Source organism: Microtus ochrogaster, chromosome 16 (genome assembly GCF_000317375.1).
Source record: "Microtus ochrogaster isolate Prairie Vole_2 chromosome 16, MicOch1.0, whole genome shotgun sequence".
NCBI lineage: Eukaryota > Metazoa > Chordata > Mammalia > Rodentia > Cricetidae > Microtus > Microtus ochrogaster.
In genome coordinates, this window is record NC_022018.1 from 14029084 (window position 1) to 14046210 (window position 17127).

General features: G+C 42.7%; 1 protein-coding gene across 1 annotated transcript in view; it reads right to left on the reverse strand.

The window, feature by feature from the left end:
• Positions 1 to 1797: 1797 nt before the first annotated feature.
• The window catches only part of Arhgap21 (Rho GTPase activating protein 21), a 126187-nt gene continuing 110857 nt past the window's right edge, over positions 1798 to 17127 (reverse strand). The window contains exons 16-27 of the mRNA XM_005354739.3: positions 15181 to 15245; positions 14966 to 15102; positions 14236 to 14378; positions 13820 to 13975; positions 13652 to 13730; positions 12779 to 12852; positions 12612 to 12701; positions 9928 to 10053; positions 9708 to 9749; positions 9314 to 9419; positions 7422 to 7453; positions 1798 to 4255 (exon numbers count right to left, since the gene is read on the reverse strand). Of these exons, the coding sequence (XP_005354796.1) occupies positions 2579 to 4255; positions 7422 to 7453; positions 9314 to 9419; positions 9708 to 9749; positions 9928 to 10053; positions 12612 to 12701; positions 12779 to 12852; positions 13652 to 13730; positions 13820 to 13975; positions 14236 to 14378; positions 14966 to 15102; positions 15181 to 15245 (2727 nt within the window). The 3' untranslated portion in view covers positions 1798 to 2578. The remainder of the gene's footprint in view (positions 4256 to 7421; positions 7454 to 9313; positions 9420 to 9707; positions 9750 to 9927; positions 10054 to 12611; positions 12702 to 12778; positions 12853 to 13651; positions 13731 to 13819; positions 13976 to 14235; positions 14379 to 14965; positions 15103 to 15180; positions 15246 to 17127) is intronic.

Here is a 17127-nt window from a genome sequence, read left to right on the forward strand (position 1 = left end):
AGAAAAACTTCCCCATCAAGATTTATAAAGTATGTATTATGAGCAGGGACTCAAGCAGAGCGATAGAGAAGATACTGAGCCCCAGACAGTCCTGCACATGTATTGGGGAGTGACAGAAGGCAGAAGATGACACCGCAGACCAGTGGGAAAACTGCATTTTCAGCCCTGGACTTGGCACCCAGGACAAAAACCATCAGTCCCATCATGTGTTCTTCAAACACGTATAACTTACATCAAAATCCATTGAAAATGTGTCATGGGCCAGCAAAACAGCTCAGCAAGTAAAGGTGCTTGCTGCTATCAAGCATGATGGTCTGAGTTGTTCTCTGCATCCACACTTCTCCAAGTGTCCTCTGCTGACCTTATTACACTATGCTGTGTGTACAAGTGCACACACATGTGGGCTCATTCCCTTCCTTCCACCATGTAGGTTTCAGGGAAAGAACTCAGGTTGTGGGGCTTGGGCAGACATCCTACCCACTTCCCCATCTTTCTCGCCAATATTTTTAAGTTAATAACAAAAATAAGAGTCCAAAGGCCTAAAATGCATATATTAGAAAATGAAAGAACAAAATCCTGGGGAAAAAAATCAACAATATTAGGGATTTTAAAAAATACACAACCAACTAAATCCAAAAACATAATTAATTCAAGGACAGATTGAAATACAATCATTTGAGCCTTGAACCAGCCTTTCAAAATGCCTAAAAGATGTTTTTGACAGTTTCAATAATATACTTTTACTTTTGTTGTGTAAACTACACAAAAAGTGTATTTTTCCAGACCTTTACTGACAGCATATCTGTTTAAGAAAAATCACATCCAGCTGGCATGGTGGCAAATACCTATAGTCTCCGCACTTGGAAGGCAGAGGCAGGTAGATCTGTGTTCCCGGCCAGTCTGGTTTACACAGCAAGTTCTAGGGCAGTAAGGGCTGCACAGTGAGACCATGTCTAAAATAAGAAAGAAAATCACATTACTGCTGGCGCAGCCACACACGGCATAGCCTTCACTGCGCCTTCTGTGCCCACAGCTACAGCAACAGTGCCTGATGACTGATGTCAATTTCTATAATGTAGCTGTGTCGAAGTAACTGCAAGCTGAGTGTGCATTATTACAAATTCCTTTCCTTTCTGATAACAAGGGAATGTAGCCTGTGACACATTTTATATATACACAAATACATACATATACATAATTTCGTTTTGTGAAATGGAACAATTAGAAAACTTTTTATAAAAATGTTTTTATAAAAAGTTTTTTGAGAATCTGTGGCTCCAGTGACTTCCGTGCTCATCAAATCTTCACATATTTAGATTTTATGGCGGCATTATTTATAATATGCTACACTGGGAAGTGTTTCTGTCACTGTTCATATAGGAGCGAACTCAGAAGTTCCAGTCTAACTCGCTACATGTCTGTCACTGCTCATACAGGTAACTCAGAAGTTCACAGTCTAACTCGCTACATGCCTGTCACTGCTCATACAGGTGACTCAGAAGTTCCAGTCTAACTCGCTACATGTCTGGGAAGTACAGTTCTTTACTCAATGCTTCTCCAGGAAAGGCGAGCAGCGCCCAGTGCTGCAGCTCCAGTTCCTAAGGACCACTGACCCACAGAAGTGAGGCCGCCATAAGCGTTCCTAAGCAGTCATTCCCAGCCATGGCAAGAGAGGAGAGGAGGAAGGACTGTGCAAACACAGAGGCTAACTTTTAAAAGATAGGGCTAGATAATATAAAATGGGTTAAACAGTATACAAATGGGCAACAGTTAAAATAGAGACAGCTCCCAACAGGGAAAACTTCACCAAAACAATTTTTATTTCCAGTGTTTAATTGGGTATGCACACAGGCATGACACAGGTTTGGATTTAAGTCCTCATGCAGAATTATATTCTTCTCAGGAAGAAGCCAGTTCCATCCAGGATCCACTATCTACACATCTATGTTACAACATTTATATCAAATCTGGTATCTGAAGAAAAGATACACATAGAATATGTTCATTTAAGTTATTACGTATTTTACAGAAAGATTAAAAATTCAAGTCACACAAAACTCAGACATGTATTAAAAGTTTGATATAAAACTCAGATCCACATGGAATGACTAAAGAATGGAGGTTCTGTATCCACCTGTGTTAAAACCGGTAAAGGTAATGAAATTTGTTACTGGTAAAACGCATTCATTTATTCAATGTAAGTTATCTAATTTCAACAATATGGCACCCTAAAAATCAAATGTACTTTTATCATAGGCACTTTTGTTAGTGAGGAACAAAAAGGACAATTCTGTGGCATGAGCCAGCGATTTTTCTTCGGTAATTTGGGGAATCTACTATGTAGTAAGTTGTAACAAACACCCTGCTTATTTGTATACAACTATCTGATATACCTTTACATGTATGTGTGTGTTCTTCTGGCTGTAGTAATGCACTGTAAAGCTATTTCACAGTGCAAAATGGTGAATCCAGCCCAAACCAAGGCTGCATAATAACAATTCTGGTACAAGAAAAATATTTACAGAGTTACCGAACTGTGTAACAGTAGCTTTTTCTTTCTAGAGTGGACATACCCAGCTTAAAGACAGGGAGGAGGCTCCACCTTAGTACTGGGACTTTCAGACAGTTTGTGAGGGTGGGTGTTGGCTGCAGAACTAGCATTTTGGCTCATGTTCTGGAAGCTTTCTCCGTTTATTTGGTCAGGTGACTGTGGTGGTGTGGAAAGAGGGGGCCCGCCAGCTGATGTCAAGGTGCTAGCAGCGCCCCTGGCTTCGGACTGCTGAGAGAGGGGTACTTGGGTGTTGGCGGGTGTGCCCGGCATGCTGGCGCTCTCGGCCTGTGACTCGGGGCCTTCGCCTCGGCTCAGGTCTGAGGCGCTGGTGCGGATGCGCTCCCTGGCGAGCCAGTCTGAGATGGAGAGGTCCTGGGCCGAGCACTTGGGTTTTAACCGATTCACAGCTGAAAGCTCGGACTCTTTGTCTGCATTCTGCTCCTGCGCTTTCCAGAAACTCAGGATGCTGATTTCAGTAGCATCTCTGTGGCCTCCGAGTGTGTGTCTGCGTTTGATGTTTTTCCTTTTGGCTGTCTCGGCAGTAGGTTTTTGATTCCCAACTCCGAACATGTCATCAGCTGGTGCCCTGGGTCTCAGTTTTAAGCGATCTGCTATTTTTGTTTTCCAAGTGGCCTCCTGCTTTTCGGATTCACTTCTGCTGGGTGTCAAGAGGCTTCCTGTCGACTTGCCCTTCTTCATGACGTCAAACACTTTGGCCAGGGCAGGAGTTTCTTTCTCGGTCCTAGTGTCTCCAGGGCTCCCACTATCTGACTTGAAGCGAGCAGACTTCTTTCTAGATAGCGTGTCACATTCAATCAGCCTGTGGGAACTGAACTGCTGCCTACGGCTGTCTAAACTTGGTGTAAGGCTTCCCTCAGTGCAGCTGGCTTCGCTGCCTTCTGAGTTCCTGCGGCTCACCCTGGCAACCTCCTGTAGCTTCCCTCGGAACAGCCTGTCGGAAGTCAGCGCGGTGGGGAACACAGGGAAGTCGCTCTCGCTGTCTGTCTCCATGGGCCGCCCTTCACTCACCAGCTCGCTCCTCTCGTCATCGGCCTCATCCCCCTTGCTCTCTGCCACTGACTGCACCTCGGGGCTCAGGCGGCTGGAGTCCAGGCTGGTCAAGTAGGTAGCTGATGATGTAGTAGAATAATCTGAGGTGATGGTGCCAGCATTGGCCAAAAACTCACTGTGCTTGGTTTCTGGACTGGTTGATTTTTTGGTGGAGGACCTCGCCAGTGAAGCCTGGGAAGACGTGCTAAGCAGAGTGCCCGAGTCAGACCCTGTTTCTTCGCAGGGGGGCTTCTGTGTCAGAAGAGGTTTGGGGCTCTCCTTCAGCACGGCCAGGCGACTGCTGAGAGTTGGTGACCTGTTGCGTTTGGAGCTGTGTGGTGGGGAGGGCTCTTCGGATGGCATTTTCTTCTCCTCCTTCGATACACCAGTGTCTTTCTTGGCATTACTGTCTTTGGCAATGACAGCCCTCTGCTTTCTGCCTGATACCTCATTTTCTTTTCTGGACTCTTCTTTAATCTCATTGTGACTCTGTTCCACATTCTCCTTCTTAAAAAACACACTGTCCAACTCATCTTCAGAGCTGCTGGGTTGGGCTTTCTCTTTGGGCTTTTTCCTCTTACGACTAGCAGCTGCGAAGATGGAGGACACAAGCAGTTCCCTGCTATACTGATCCTTCCCTGATCCCCAAGAGCCCTAGGAAGCAAGCAGAAAAATGAGGTCATGAACACTGTCCAGAGTCTTGGCAGGGCTGGCTTAGAGTTAAAGTCTACCAAAGCCCAGATGATCCACAACATCGTCTGCTTATTTTTTAATACTCACGTTTAAACTTGTGTCAATGTTAGTTTTTTTTTTTATTTAATAACCAGTCCCATTTCTTGTCACATCATAACAGATACATTTCTCTTTCAGGGAATTAGTTCATGCTTAGGGAAATTGAGGGTTCCCAATTCCTATTAATTTCCTCATTGGTCTTTCCCACCCATAACACTCAAATAGTCCTACTTCCTTTATCTGGTCTACAAGTAGAGAAGTTAAGAGATATTCTGCCAGGTGTGATGGTGCACATCTGTAATCACACCACTCAGGAGGCTGCCAGAAAGAGGACAAGTCCCAAGGTTGCCCCAACTACACAGTGGCATCCTGTCTCAAATACCCAAAAGGGAAACAGGTAAACAGCATTCTGACACTTACTATTCAGACATGATTAGGTTTGCATGACTGTGGACAGTTTATGGTACAGGTACTGTACCTGAGGTATTCATTCAGCTAAGGGGAGTCTGGTTCCCATTAGCTCCCCAAGACTGGATCTTCAGGGATTTGTCTTGGGTAAATCAAGTTATTAAAGGCTTCATTCATCTCATGTAATAGCAAAGTAAAAAATTCAAAGTACATAAAGTTACTCAAAAAGTTGTAAATTCTTACCCCAAAACACTGCAGTGCACTGCTAATGTAAGAGTCACGTGCTACGTGACGAAGTTCTTGATGACAGCTATTTAAATAGTTTGTTTGGAATGTCTGCCTGCCAAGTAAGTGGTTGGTGGGTAGGTAAATTAGCCCTTCCTTTTAGAACACAATCTTCAGCAAAGAGAGCCTAGCAGAAGGCATGTAGAGTAATGGATCAGAAAATACATGCCTAGTACCAAAACAAAACAAAACGAAATCTTAAACAAGCTAGCCTGCTATCCTGATGTCTTCTGAAAGATGTTCTATGAAAAACACAAATCACAGATCAGCAGGCTTGTGCTTTTCTACACGGTAAAGGACTTCTCAGCCACAGTGCCTTCCTATGGGCTGCTCCTGTTTCCTCCATGTTCTCTTTAACACTGGACCATGCCTGAACCTGAGCTGAGGGAGGAACTGGCCTCCTGTCTCCAGCTTGCTCTGCAGGACACAAAGGATGAATTCATTTTCACACCTCGATTTTACCAGTCACAGAAGAAGCACCTGGATTATATCACCTTTAAATTCTCTAATTCTGTGTGTTGGGGAAAAAGTCTGATTTTTACAATTTGGAAACAGTGAAAATTCAAATATGTTATAGGCTTAGTACAAAACAATGTAACATGAACATACAGGGAAAGGGGTGTATGTCTAGTGAGGGGGTAGGGATTTCAAGCATGTCTTTCTGATTTCAAAGTTTATCGCCTGAAGCTGGTATAGTGAAACACGTGGGAAGCTGAGGCTGGAGTATGTGTCCAGGCTGGTTCGGACTACACTGTGAGACCCTGTTCCAAATAGAAATCCAGCAAAAGAGGTTTGGGACGTATTCTAGCTCTAGGGAGACCAGGGACATGACAAGACAATCGAATGTAAGCGATGATTTCTGATTATTCCTGAGCAGGGGTTAAAAGAATATTCAGGTAATCTGGAAAAGTTGCATAAAAAATACATTATACAATAATGTATTATGCTTGTGTTAGTGCCCTGCCAATGATGACCAGACTGATTATGTAGGAGAATGTTCTGGTTTGTGGGAGATAGGGCTGCACTATTTAGGGTGGTGTCATCCATATTATAATTAGCTAAGTAAGTCTGTGTGTCCATGGCCCGAGTGATACACACACACACACACACACACACACACACACACACACACACACACACACAGAGCAAGCAATGAATTTAAGGAAAAAGGATTGTAAATATATGTTTAAACAAACAAAAGCCCCAGTGGATGTGCTAATCAGCTTTAACTGTGAACTTGGGCAACTGTGGAGTCTCCTGAAAAGGCAGTCTCAGTTGAGGGGTTGCGTAGGTCAGACTGTACTATGGGCAAGCGTGTGTGGGAACTGTTCTGACTGCTAACTGAGTTGCAATGGCTCTGACACCGTGGGCAACACCATCTCTAGGCACGTGGTCCTGGCTGGGTAAAAAAGCTAGCTAAAAGCACAAGCCCTTGAGTGAGCCAGCAAGCAGTATGCCTCTGTGGTTTTTGCTTCATGTTCCTGCCCTGACTTCCCTCAACAACCTGAAAGCAGAGGGCGAGATAAAGTCTTTCTTCCCCTTAGTTGCTTTAGGTCACGGTATCTGTCACAGCAACAGAAAGGTGAGAAGTCACTTGGTGGGTAAAATCACCTGCCAACCTGCATCCAATCCCTTGGACTCACCCAGCTGAGAGAAGCGATTCAGGTCACTGTCCCCTGACCTGTACGCGTGCACTACAGCATGCAAGCACACACTTGAAAACTATTACTCCAGCACCTTTCCATGCACGGAAATCCTTTCTACAGGTACTTTGATCCCTCATTCCTCGCAGACTCACAGATCCACTTCATAACTGTCCTTTTTTTTTCTTTTTAAATGACCCATTGAGTCCAATTTGTGCTAGAAGGATCTTTTTATATGTGTGTGTGTGTGTGTGTGTGTGTGTTTTGAGACAGAATCTCACTGTAATAGCAATGCCAGGTTAGACCAGGTTATCTTCCTGTCTCGGACCTGCACCATCATCCTGGCTTATGCAGATTCTTTATCCCATTCTCTGTGTTTTCATTACATCTTTGGAGCCTGTCCTGGAACTAGCTCTGTAGACCAGGCTGGCCTCGAACTCACAGAAATCCACCTGCCTCTGCCTCCCGAGTGCTGGGATTAAAGGCGTGAGCCACCCCCACCTAACTTCATGTTAGTACATTTTTAACAATGTAATCAAGCCATTGCTGTCTGCATCATGCTAAACTGTTCCCACAACTGCAATCTTCCAGCTCAAGATCTTGTATTCTCCAGCCTTCTTCTGTTCCAAATTAACTTCTTCTCACACTGGACTTCACTACTCTGGCTCCAGTACAAACTGTATGTTAATGATAAAAGCTCTCATACAAAAACACGATGAAGTGTTTGTTTTCAAACTGTATACACAACTCACCTTAGATTTTGTTGAGTCACTAGTAGCTGAATCTGTGGGAAGTAAATAAAATGCAGTTAGTGGGAGCCAAGCCTCACCATTTTCAACAAACAATGCAAAACTTATGAAGAGGACAGGCACAGGACAAAATGTGAAAGCAAAACTCAAAACAATAGAATACAGTGGATAGTCAGAGCTCACAAAGATGCAAGCTGCACCACAGAAAGCCACCGCCATGAAAGGATGCTGTGAATTGTAGGCAGAACCAGCTCAATGAGAGGAATGGCAAGGAGCCCTGTGCTAAACAGAAACGGAATACTAGTGTCTATCTTTCTAAATAGTGAATCTAGCAATGAGGAAGCTTGAACACCATTTAAAATCATGTCCCACATCTTGCATCTGAAACTGATACACAATGCAGGACTTTCCAGACTGCCGGCTGCCCTAGCTACAAATAGAAACACTCACACTGGTACATGTTGATTTTTGTCAGACTGTCAGATTGGAATTTGTATAAACACACCCCAGATGTGAATGGACACGACAGAGGCATTAGGGTGGCCTTGCTCCCAGGTCACTTTTGGTTTTGTTAAATGATGCTTATTTTTGTGCTCACCCCCAGTTTCACATCCGTGCAGTCAGGGATCCTTTTGGTTAGTTTGGTTAAATTGCTACCAGGTTTGTAAGTATCTATTAACAAATGCTATTATGGAAATGGAAAAATGGAGACCATAATTTCGCTGTCTGGCAAAAACTCAGAATATACAATTATAAAGAGGGTAGGAAGGGGCCAGCATGATGAAGAATAAATATCAATTTTAGAATTTTATCTTTAAAATATTGGGAAAATTATTTTCAAAATTAATGAGCTGGGCCCATGCCACGCCCCTTTCAACACATGGCTAAATGCTTTATGACTTTAAGAACCGGTGGACCATACCATGCTATTTCTCCTCAGGGTCCGCTTCAGAAATAACAAGAGACAGCAGAAAAACTTTTAAGAGAGTAGCAGTGATCTGTTTACAATATTCTTAAGAGAGACTTTACACCACAGATCAGCTGTGTTTGCATTTACAAGAACCGGGGGTTTCTGCAGACAAGGCAGCTACAGTGCGGACAGCAATCCTCCTTCTTCCTACAGTTCCAGCTGTCCATCAGGGACATCACAGAATCCACTAGTGACATTACCGTGTGATAGACTCCTCCCACTTCGCCTGTGCAACATCAGTATAGATTTGCCTGTGTCAGTAAGTGCTGAAAAAGCCCTTTAGAGCCAAAACAAGAACTAGAGACAAAGGGAGAACATTGTGTGAAATAGCATGCCAGATTAGTGCAACAGTTTGGCAGGAGACGTTTCCATCAAGAGCCTATTAAACACTAATACTTAACCAAGCATTAGGGTGGCAGTAGGAGAAAGAAGAAAATCAAGGTCAGTAGAGTGACTTAGACTGTGACATCTCTAGTGACAGATGACACTGGATTGCGAGGGGCATGCTGCTCTCACAGAACTGGCCCCAACCAAGAACTATGCATTCAGTCTAACCATACTTTCTGCCGTCACAGCAACCACATATCCAGCAGCATATATCTGTTTTACCTTGTGATGACTATTACATGGAAACTGTGAATTAAAAAAAACAAAACAAAACAAAACAGTGGTTTGCATGCTCATTGCTCTCATCTTCCCATTCTGACGAACATCACTACTCCATGCACTGTCAATGGCATTATAGTCACTGGAAGGTAAGTGAGGTCAATCAGAAAAGGCAGATCGCAGTTTTATTAGTAGAAAGGAAATAGAGGAAAGGAAAGAAAAGAACTCATAGTGGATTGCTACTCATGGCTGAGTTGCTGTTTCATGTTACAGGAATGTCAAATAACCTAGAGGTCAGTACTGCCCACACAAGAGTTACCTGGTACATCTCCGGGGAGCACGCCTGTCCTTCCGATGTTGGTGAGTAAGTGATCTATGTTGGGTACTGGCTGGGAGTCTACTGTGCTCTCCTCCTGCACTGTCGTCTGTGGTTAACAAACAAAGACCTCTTCACCATCTCTCCAAACAACACTTAGAAGATACGCATTGCTATGTGGAGCAGGGGCTTAACTTTGCATTGGTTAGATGCCACTAATGGTGAAGTAGGCACCAGTTACACGCTCATCAGATCAGCGACTGGGCACTACAGACCTGCTTCCTAGGCACAAGGCTGACAAGAGCACACAAGGCAGAAGATCAAGACTGTCATGGCATCAAGAAGGAGCCTGTGTCCCACATGAAAAGAGCAGAGCATGCGCACCGACAATACTTACGAGAGGTTCTTCAGCGCCCTCTTCTGTGAAAAACCAGTCATGCTAAAATTTAAAATAAAAAAGTGAGAATAATTAAATAACCCTCTAAGTGTATTTCTACCTCGGGGAACAGAATGGGAATAGGGAAGTGTCAGAGGGGAAAGTAGGTGCAGCCTTTGTCCTACCAGCCGTCAGCTGCGATGGAAGTGGCCTTTCAGGAAGAGAGGCAGTGCCTACTTACATGCTGGATGAGGGTCTCTACGATTTTGTACTGGTCAGGCATGTGTGTCACCATGTGGGTCATGTTGTCTTCTGATGTTCTCACTAGAGTTGGGCCAAAAACGATGGCTAGGTTTCTTGGTTCCATCTGAAGAAAAGGAAAGTGAAAAATTAGATTAAACCTCTACTGCAGGTCTGGCACTGAGTTGCTGAAATTTATTTCTGGAAAGTTCTTTTTGATAAAAACCACAAAGAATGGATAAAGAAAAACAAATTCTTCCTACTTAGGGTTTTTCTGAGCAAATCCTAAAATGATAATGGATGATGATAATTGATTATTTGTGTTTTTCCAAGGAATCTTTGATTAGTATGAAATCAAACCAACTGGTTTTAGTTAACAAAGATATCTGGATTGGTTGGGGGCAAAAAAGAAAAAAGTGAAATTAAAGAATCTGAATGTGGCTGACAATGGGGGCTGACTGAGAAGCCATTGATAAAGGCACTGGGACTTGTTTCTACTGCATGTACTGGCTGCTTTTTGCGACCCTAGTCTATTTGGATGCAAAGCTTCCTAAGCCTGGATGGAGGGGGGAGGGCCTTGGACTTCCCACAGGGCAGGGTTCCTTGCCCTCTCTTAAGGAGGGAGGGGGAGAGAGGAGGGTGAGTGGGGAAGCAAGAGGAGAATGGGAGGAAGGGAGGAAGTGTAAATTTTTGAATAGAAAAAAAAGAATAAGGAATTCCTCTTGGGAATTGGAAGGAAAGGGACAAAGGACTTGGGAATAAATGCAAGGTTCCAGATTCTTTTGTGTCATACATCAAAATCTTTAACAAAGGAAAACAAGTCTGAAATATCTTTTCTGATGAACTTTGACCTCATCCAAATCTCCTCAAGTTCTGGGCTTTGGCTCCCTGCCTTCTTAGCCTGAGATTCTTATCAGCTTGCATAGTCACTGACAGACTCTTCCCAATTTGTTTAATCATGACTGTCACGGGTCCTGTTGTGTCTATATTATGTTGAGCTTAAGGTTTGATTAAAGTGTTAAAACTTTAGCCAATCTTAGAACTCATCAGGGTATGAAAAAAATTAATCATCAGGATCCCATATTACTAGATTATTTGGGAGGCACCAACATGTGTATGTAATTTACCAGACAAGGAGCCTAAATGTCACTCATCTTTTAACCAGTGTTATCATAACATATGGAAGAAAAACAAAAAATAAACTCTTACTAGATTTAGGATTTTCCTGGACTATTAGAAAGGATTTGGGCATGGCCATGTTTGTGTCTCCTCTTAGAATATTCAGTTATTTTGTTCCAACCCCTGTGCTGGTATGGCAAGAATGGCCCAAAGCCAAAAAATCTACCACATCAAATGCTTAATGTCAAACATTTAGTAGATTCCTGCCTATGGCTTCATTTAAGTCTTTAGATCCAAAAAATTAGGTTAAGAAAATGTCAAGAAAATAAAGTACCATATTGTCTTCAAATTCACTATTAATCCAGAAAAAACTCTAAGAAGCCAGTGTGGTGGCCTATGCCTATGGCTCTAGTGGAGGCAGGAGGATGCAAGAGGATGCGGACACTTAGGCTCCAAAGCTGAGTTCAAGGGCAGCCTGAGCTACCTGAGATCCTTCTCGAAAAACAAAACAAAACAAAACAAAAAACAAACCTGAGCCAGGTGTGGAGGCTCACGCTTTTAATTCCAGCACTCAGGAGGCAGAGATAGGATTTCTAAGTCTGAGGCTAGCCTGAGTTTACCTAGCAAATTCCAGGACAGTTATACTGCATAGAAACCCTAACAAACCTAACAAACACAACAACCAACAACAGCAAAAAGAAATTGTGCAGCATAGACACCCGCTAACTGATTCAGTTCTGAGGCTACGGTGAGTGGAACTGCTCCCTGATTTCTTCCTCAGTATGTCTGACACTGGTACATAGGAAGGCTACTGAACTTTGGACCACGCCATCCGTCAGGGATAATCAACTAGAAAATACTCCAGCTAGAATTCATTTTTTTTCCTCCATCACAGGATCATCACAAAACTGCAAATTATGACCCAAGCTAGAAGAAGAATCATTTGCAACCTCCTGATATAATGGACTTGGGTAACAATCACTCATTGATTAAGCAAAAAGATGAAAAATAAAGACTAAAATGGATCAGTGAAATACAATGTGGATCTTACCTAGCTATTTAAACAAATAACTGGAAAGACATTAAAATAAAAAAAAAAACTGCTCGAGAAAACCTGAACATGAACTGAATATCTGAGAATACTTAGCTAACTGTGGGTGTGTGCTGATGTGGTGTTAAAGGAAGAAAAATCTCACACTGTGTAACAGGAAACTAAAGAAAACACTTTTTTTCAGCATGGATCATCTGCTGCCCTTTGGCTGGGTTACCATGCACATATGCCACCTATTTAAGGTAGTGACTGAAAGCTAAAAACAATAAAATTCTGACTCTCCCATTTTTCTTGCTGGATGGATGTCAAGTGACACATTTCCAAATAAGTGCCCTTCACAAGAGTGACAGCGGCTGTTTGTGGGGCCTTTGCTTCTGTGCGATCTTCAGAAGGACCCAGCCAGTCCAGTCTGATGCCTCTTAGGCTTCCTCTGAGTTCTCAGCACAGAGCAATGAAGGCCAACCCTCTAACTGAGGTTGCTGAGAGTGTATTTCCACAGGCTGTACCTTGCGTACCTTATTTTTTTCCGAATTTTCTGCCACTGTCTTCAGATGAGCCGAAAGAAACTTGAGTGTTTCGTAATGATGTTCAGGCAGGTCATGGATCTGGAACATATTATTTTCAGAATGGATTTAAATGCTGTATTTGAATTGCACCTCCCCAAATAAAAAGAAATACCTACTAGTCTTTTTAACGTTCTCAGCCGATCTAGAGGGTCTTCCTTACGATTGGCCTCAATGAAGTCAGCGTATTTATCTGGTAGTGGTAGGAACAAGAGAACAAATTAACCTGCTTAGGTCAACTGCAGTCCCCTTTACTCAGGGTTTAATTTTAAACCACAATTTTAAATGTGTAAGATTTTGTCTATCTTTAAAATATAAATCTCTGAAATTTACATGCTAGATACGGTTTTTTTATATTTATTTATTTATTTACTTATTATACATACAATATTCTGTGTGTATGCCTGAAGGCCAGAGGAAGGCACCAGACCTCATTACAGATGGTTGTGAGCCACCATGTGGTTGCTGGGAATTGAACTCAGGACCTTTGGAAGAGCAGGCAATACTCTTAACCGCTGAGCCATCTCTCCAGCCCCCTAGATACGGTTTTTAATGATCTCCAAGCCTTTCCAGGAAACAGAGAAGAGTTCTCTCAATGTTCTTCAAAGCTACTGTCTAGCATTCATTCAACCTGTCCATTATCCCCACCTCACACCAGTATCTAGCATGGGGTCGTGAAAGTAAACCTTATAACCAAAGAAATCGAACTGAAACAATGACATACTTAGCTTGATGACAAACATAGGTGAATATAGATCTTATTCTCATTTTACTGAAGTGGATCAACTTTTTGCAAATGATTTTTTACCAAAATTTATCAAGACTATAAATGAACAAAGTCAGTTCTCAATTATGCTTTTCATTAAATTTATACCTGAGATAAATGCCATTTCTTCACCCCTCATATTGTTTTCCTGGTTAGATTTATTATGCCCTGGTTTCCCCAGACAGTGAGCCTTCTCCTCTGGCATGGTCTGAGGGAACTAACTCACCATTCGTGAAGAGAGGCTCAGGCAGCTTTCGGAAGAAGGATTTTAGTAAACTGCTTATCACATTCAGATCTCGCCATTTCTGGATATACAAAACAGAAACAAAGCATTTTTGTGGTCAATATTATAGAAGAAAAAATGGATCAGTTATTCAAACAGAAGTGAGCTTACATCATCTTGTATATCAATGTCAGTCATCCCCTTGTTGAGTTCTTCCTGCATGCTTGAAATGGCTGCGTTGTTCCCAGGAACTCTGTAAATACCTGTATATTCAAGACCTCTTTCTTCAACTAATTTGCAACATATGTCAACAATCAATGGAATATACTGCAAAACAAGAAACCAGCATTTTATTTAACACAGTACAAAAGTTTGAAAATGAATTCCTACTGACCATTTCTGATTAAATTACTACTCTAGTTCAGAGTTAAGATAAAAAGCTTAAAGATAAAAACTGTTCAACCCACAGTTATACTAAGGGAGAAAAGCACTGACCAGATGAGCATGCACCCCCTTTATCCAAAGAGCTGTAAACTCAGGCCCTGCTATGATGGTCACTGACTGGTCGAATGGTTGGGGTCTCCTACCCGGTTGGTGTGGGCAGGCGGGCAGTCATCCAGTCTAACTCCGAAGGTCCCTGTGGCAGCTGGCTTTTTCTCAAATGTCTTCCTCACAATGCTTGGAATGCCTCTTCTCCAAGTGCCTTTGTCTTTGGGTGGACTGGTATCATCTTTTGATTGTTATTGAAAATAAATTGACATTATAAAAAATGGAAACAAGACTGTTAGAATCACTTTAAAAAGGCTACTTCACTGATGCTTGCATTGACTGCAGTCTTTTTTTTTTTTTTTTTGGTTTTTCGAGACAGGGTTTCTCTGTGGCTTTGGAGCCTGTCCTGGAACTAGCTCTGTAGACCAGGCTGGTCTCGAACTCACAGAGATCCGCCTGCCTTGACTGCAGTCTTACAACAGTCTACGCTTAGCACAGAATTCTCCTTCGACGCTGTCATGCCTCCACCCCGCCACATGACTGTCAGACACACTCTTTACCCTCTCAGAAAGAACCAGAACCGGCCTTTGTCTGACAGTGACGCCTGGCCATTCACATCGGTAAAGATGTGACTCTGCTCTCCTTCCCTTTCTCTTGATTACAGGGAAGGATGCGTTGGGCCTCACCTTAAAGGAAAAAGTCCAATAAGCTTGTTCCGTGTTTACCATGAGTTTCGAGCTAGCTAACCCTGGGTCTGCTGGTAAAAACAGCACTGTGAAGAGAGAACACACACTCACAACCCAGCGTAAGCTGGTTACACTTAGTTACCTCTGCTGAGAAGCTTCCGCTCTGACTCCTCCTTTGGAGAATGTGGGCTTTGAGTTTTTGGCTCTGATTTAGCACCAAGCAAAGTCTGCCTGATGCTAAGACTCTGGCGAGGTGTTTTTGGCAACTGTTCTGTTTTGCTGCGGAAAGGAATGAACATTTCTTAACAACTGCATATTTGACATCTAAATTAACCATAGGTATGGTGGGATTCTCACCTCATCAGACTGTTATATTCTTTGATTCTTCGACTAATTAGATCTCTGTTGGTAACTCCCGTGTCCTACAGAATGAGCAGAAGGTAACATTAGAAAGTATGCTAGCAGACTATTAGAGGCAGAGGGTAACCCCTAGGTTTGAAGCTTGCTATGATATCACTTTATTAATATAAATGCTATGACTTATTCTCAGTGGAGCTGTCACCATGTGGCAAATGGTTCAAGTGCCCCTGCAAGTGAGTTTGCTTTATATATGCAATATCAGTTTAGTTTTTAGGTAACACTGATTCAGTAGGTACTGAATTAATATGCTAAGCAAAATGCATAATTGAGGAGCACAAAGCCAGCTTATCTCTAATACAAGAATGAATGATCAGCATTCAATAATAATACTACTGAGTCAAAGTGGAAAACTACACCAGAATTTATTAATGACTAACTTGTAGGAATAGTGAGTTAAGAGTTAAGTGGCATCAAGAGGGGCAGGTCTTCAAGAACCTGCTTTGTCCTATTTTCTGCTCAAAGGTGAGCAAACAGGAGTAACTATTTATAGTTACTGTGGTTACACACTGTCATGTGTCTGCAAACATTTTTAAAAATACCTCTTATTTTGAGTGCCATGAAATACATGTAGGCACACAGGCAGGAAAAAAGATCCTTGAAAAGACTGTGCTCTTTTTGGCTATCAGATTATTGAAACAATGGTTCTTAAAAAGTTAACCATGTCCTGGGGCTCTCATGCTAAAAGAAGCAAAGGCTAACATCATACTCCATGTCAGTAAGAGGGGGCTTGTCTCCCAGGAAGAGATTTCACTCAATTTTGTGATTTGTCAAAGCTGAGCCACAATGATGATGGACAGGACCACACCTTGACCAGGACTGCTTAACTATGCATGCCTTTCTGCCCTCTAAACCTAACCCTCATGCAGGATTCTCAAGGATGGACTGGAGGCTACTAGAGCTCTTTGTTCCTCTTGCCAACACCCATATTGAATGACTCTCTTCTCTGCTTTTCACTGTTATGTTGCCTAGGCTTAGGAAGACAAATTGCACATGTTTTCTTTCCTATGCAGAAACTAGACTTTAATTTCCATATGTGTGCATGTACGAGGGTGGGTACAGATCATGGAATTACAAACAGGAGCATGAGTAGGGAAAAAGAAAGAAAGAAAAAGGCAACAAAATGTTACATGGCATGAAAGTGGAATGTAGAAAGAAGGAGACCAGAAGGAAAGGAGGTGAGGGAAAGGGATCAACAAAGAAAGAGTTTATATGAAAATGCCACAATGTAGTTGGGCAGTAGTGGTGCATGCCTTTAATCCCATCACTCAGGAGGCAGAGGCAGAGGCAGACGGATCTTTTGAGTTCAAGGCCAGCCTGGTCTACAGAGAGAGTTCCAGGACATCCAGGGCTACACAGATAAATACTGTCTCGAAAAACAAAGCAAAACAAAAAAAATAGACAAAAATAAAAGAAGAAAATGCCATAATGTGTCCTAATACTGTGCATGCTGATTAAAAAGCTCAAGCAACTGTTTTAAGCTGAAATCTACCCTTCAGTTTCCTGACACACAATTCAGCTGACTGCAGTGAGCAGCGACAGAGCAAAGGCAAGGCAGGAGGCACAGCAGCAAAGCGAGGTGTCCTCATGGTGTGAGCCTTTCAGTTTTTAGTGTCCGATGAATAATGGGAATGAAAAGAGGAAAATCGTACGTGCAGCTGCACAGCTGACGCAGCTCACCACGAGCACTGAGCACTAGGCACAAGGAGCATGACGAATGTGCAAGGAAAACCGCGCTAATGATATGGTGGGGTGAGGAGAAGCTTGACTTCCACTGTATTGAAAAATACCTTGAGCCGGGCGATGGTGGCGCACGCCTTTAATCCCAGCACTCGGGAGGCAGAGGCAGGCGGATCTCTGTGAGTTCGAGACCAGCCTGGTCTACAG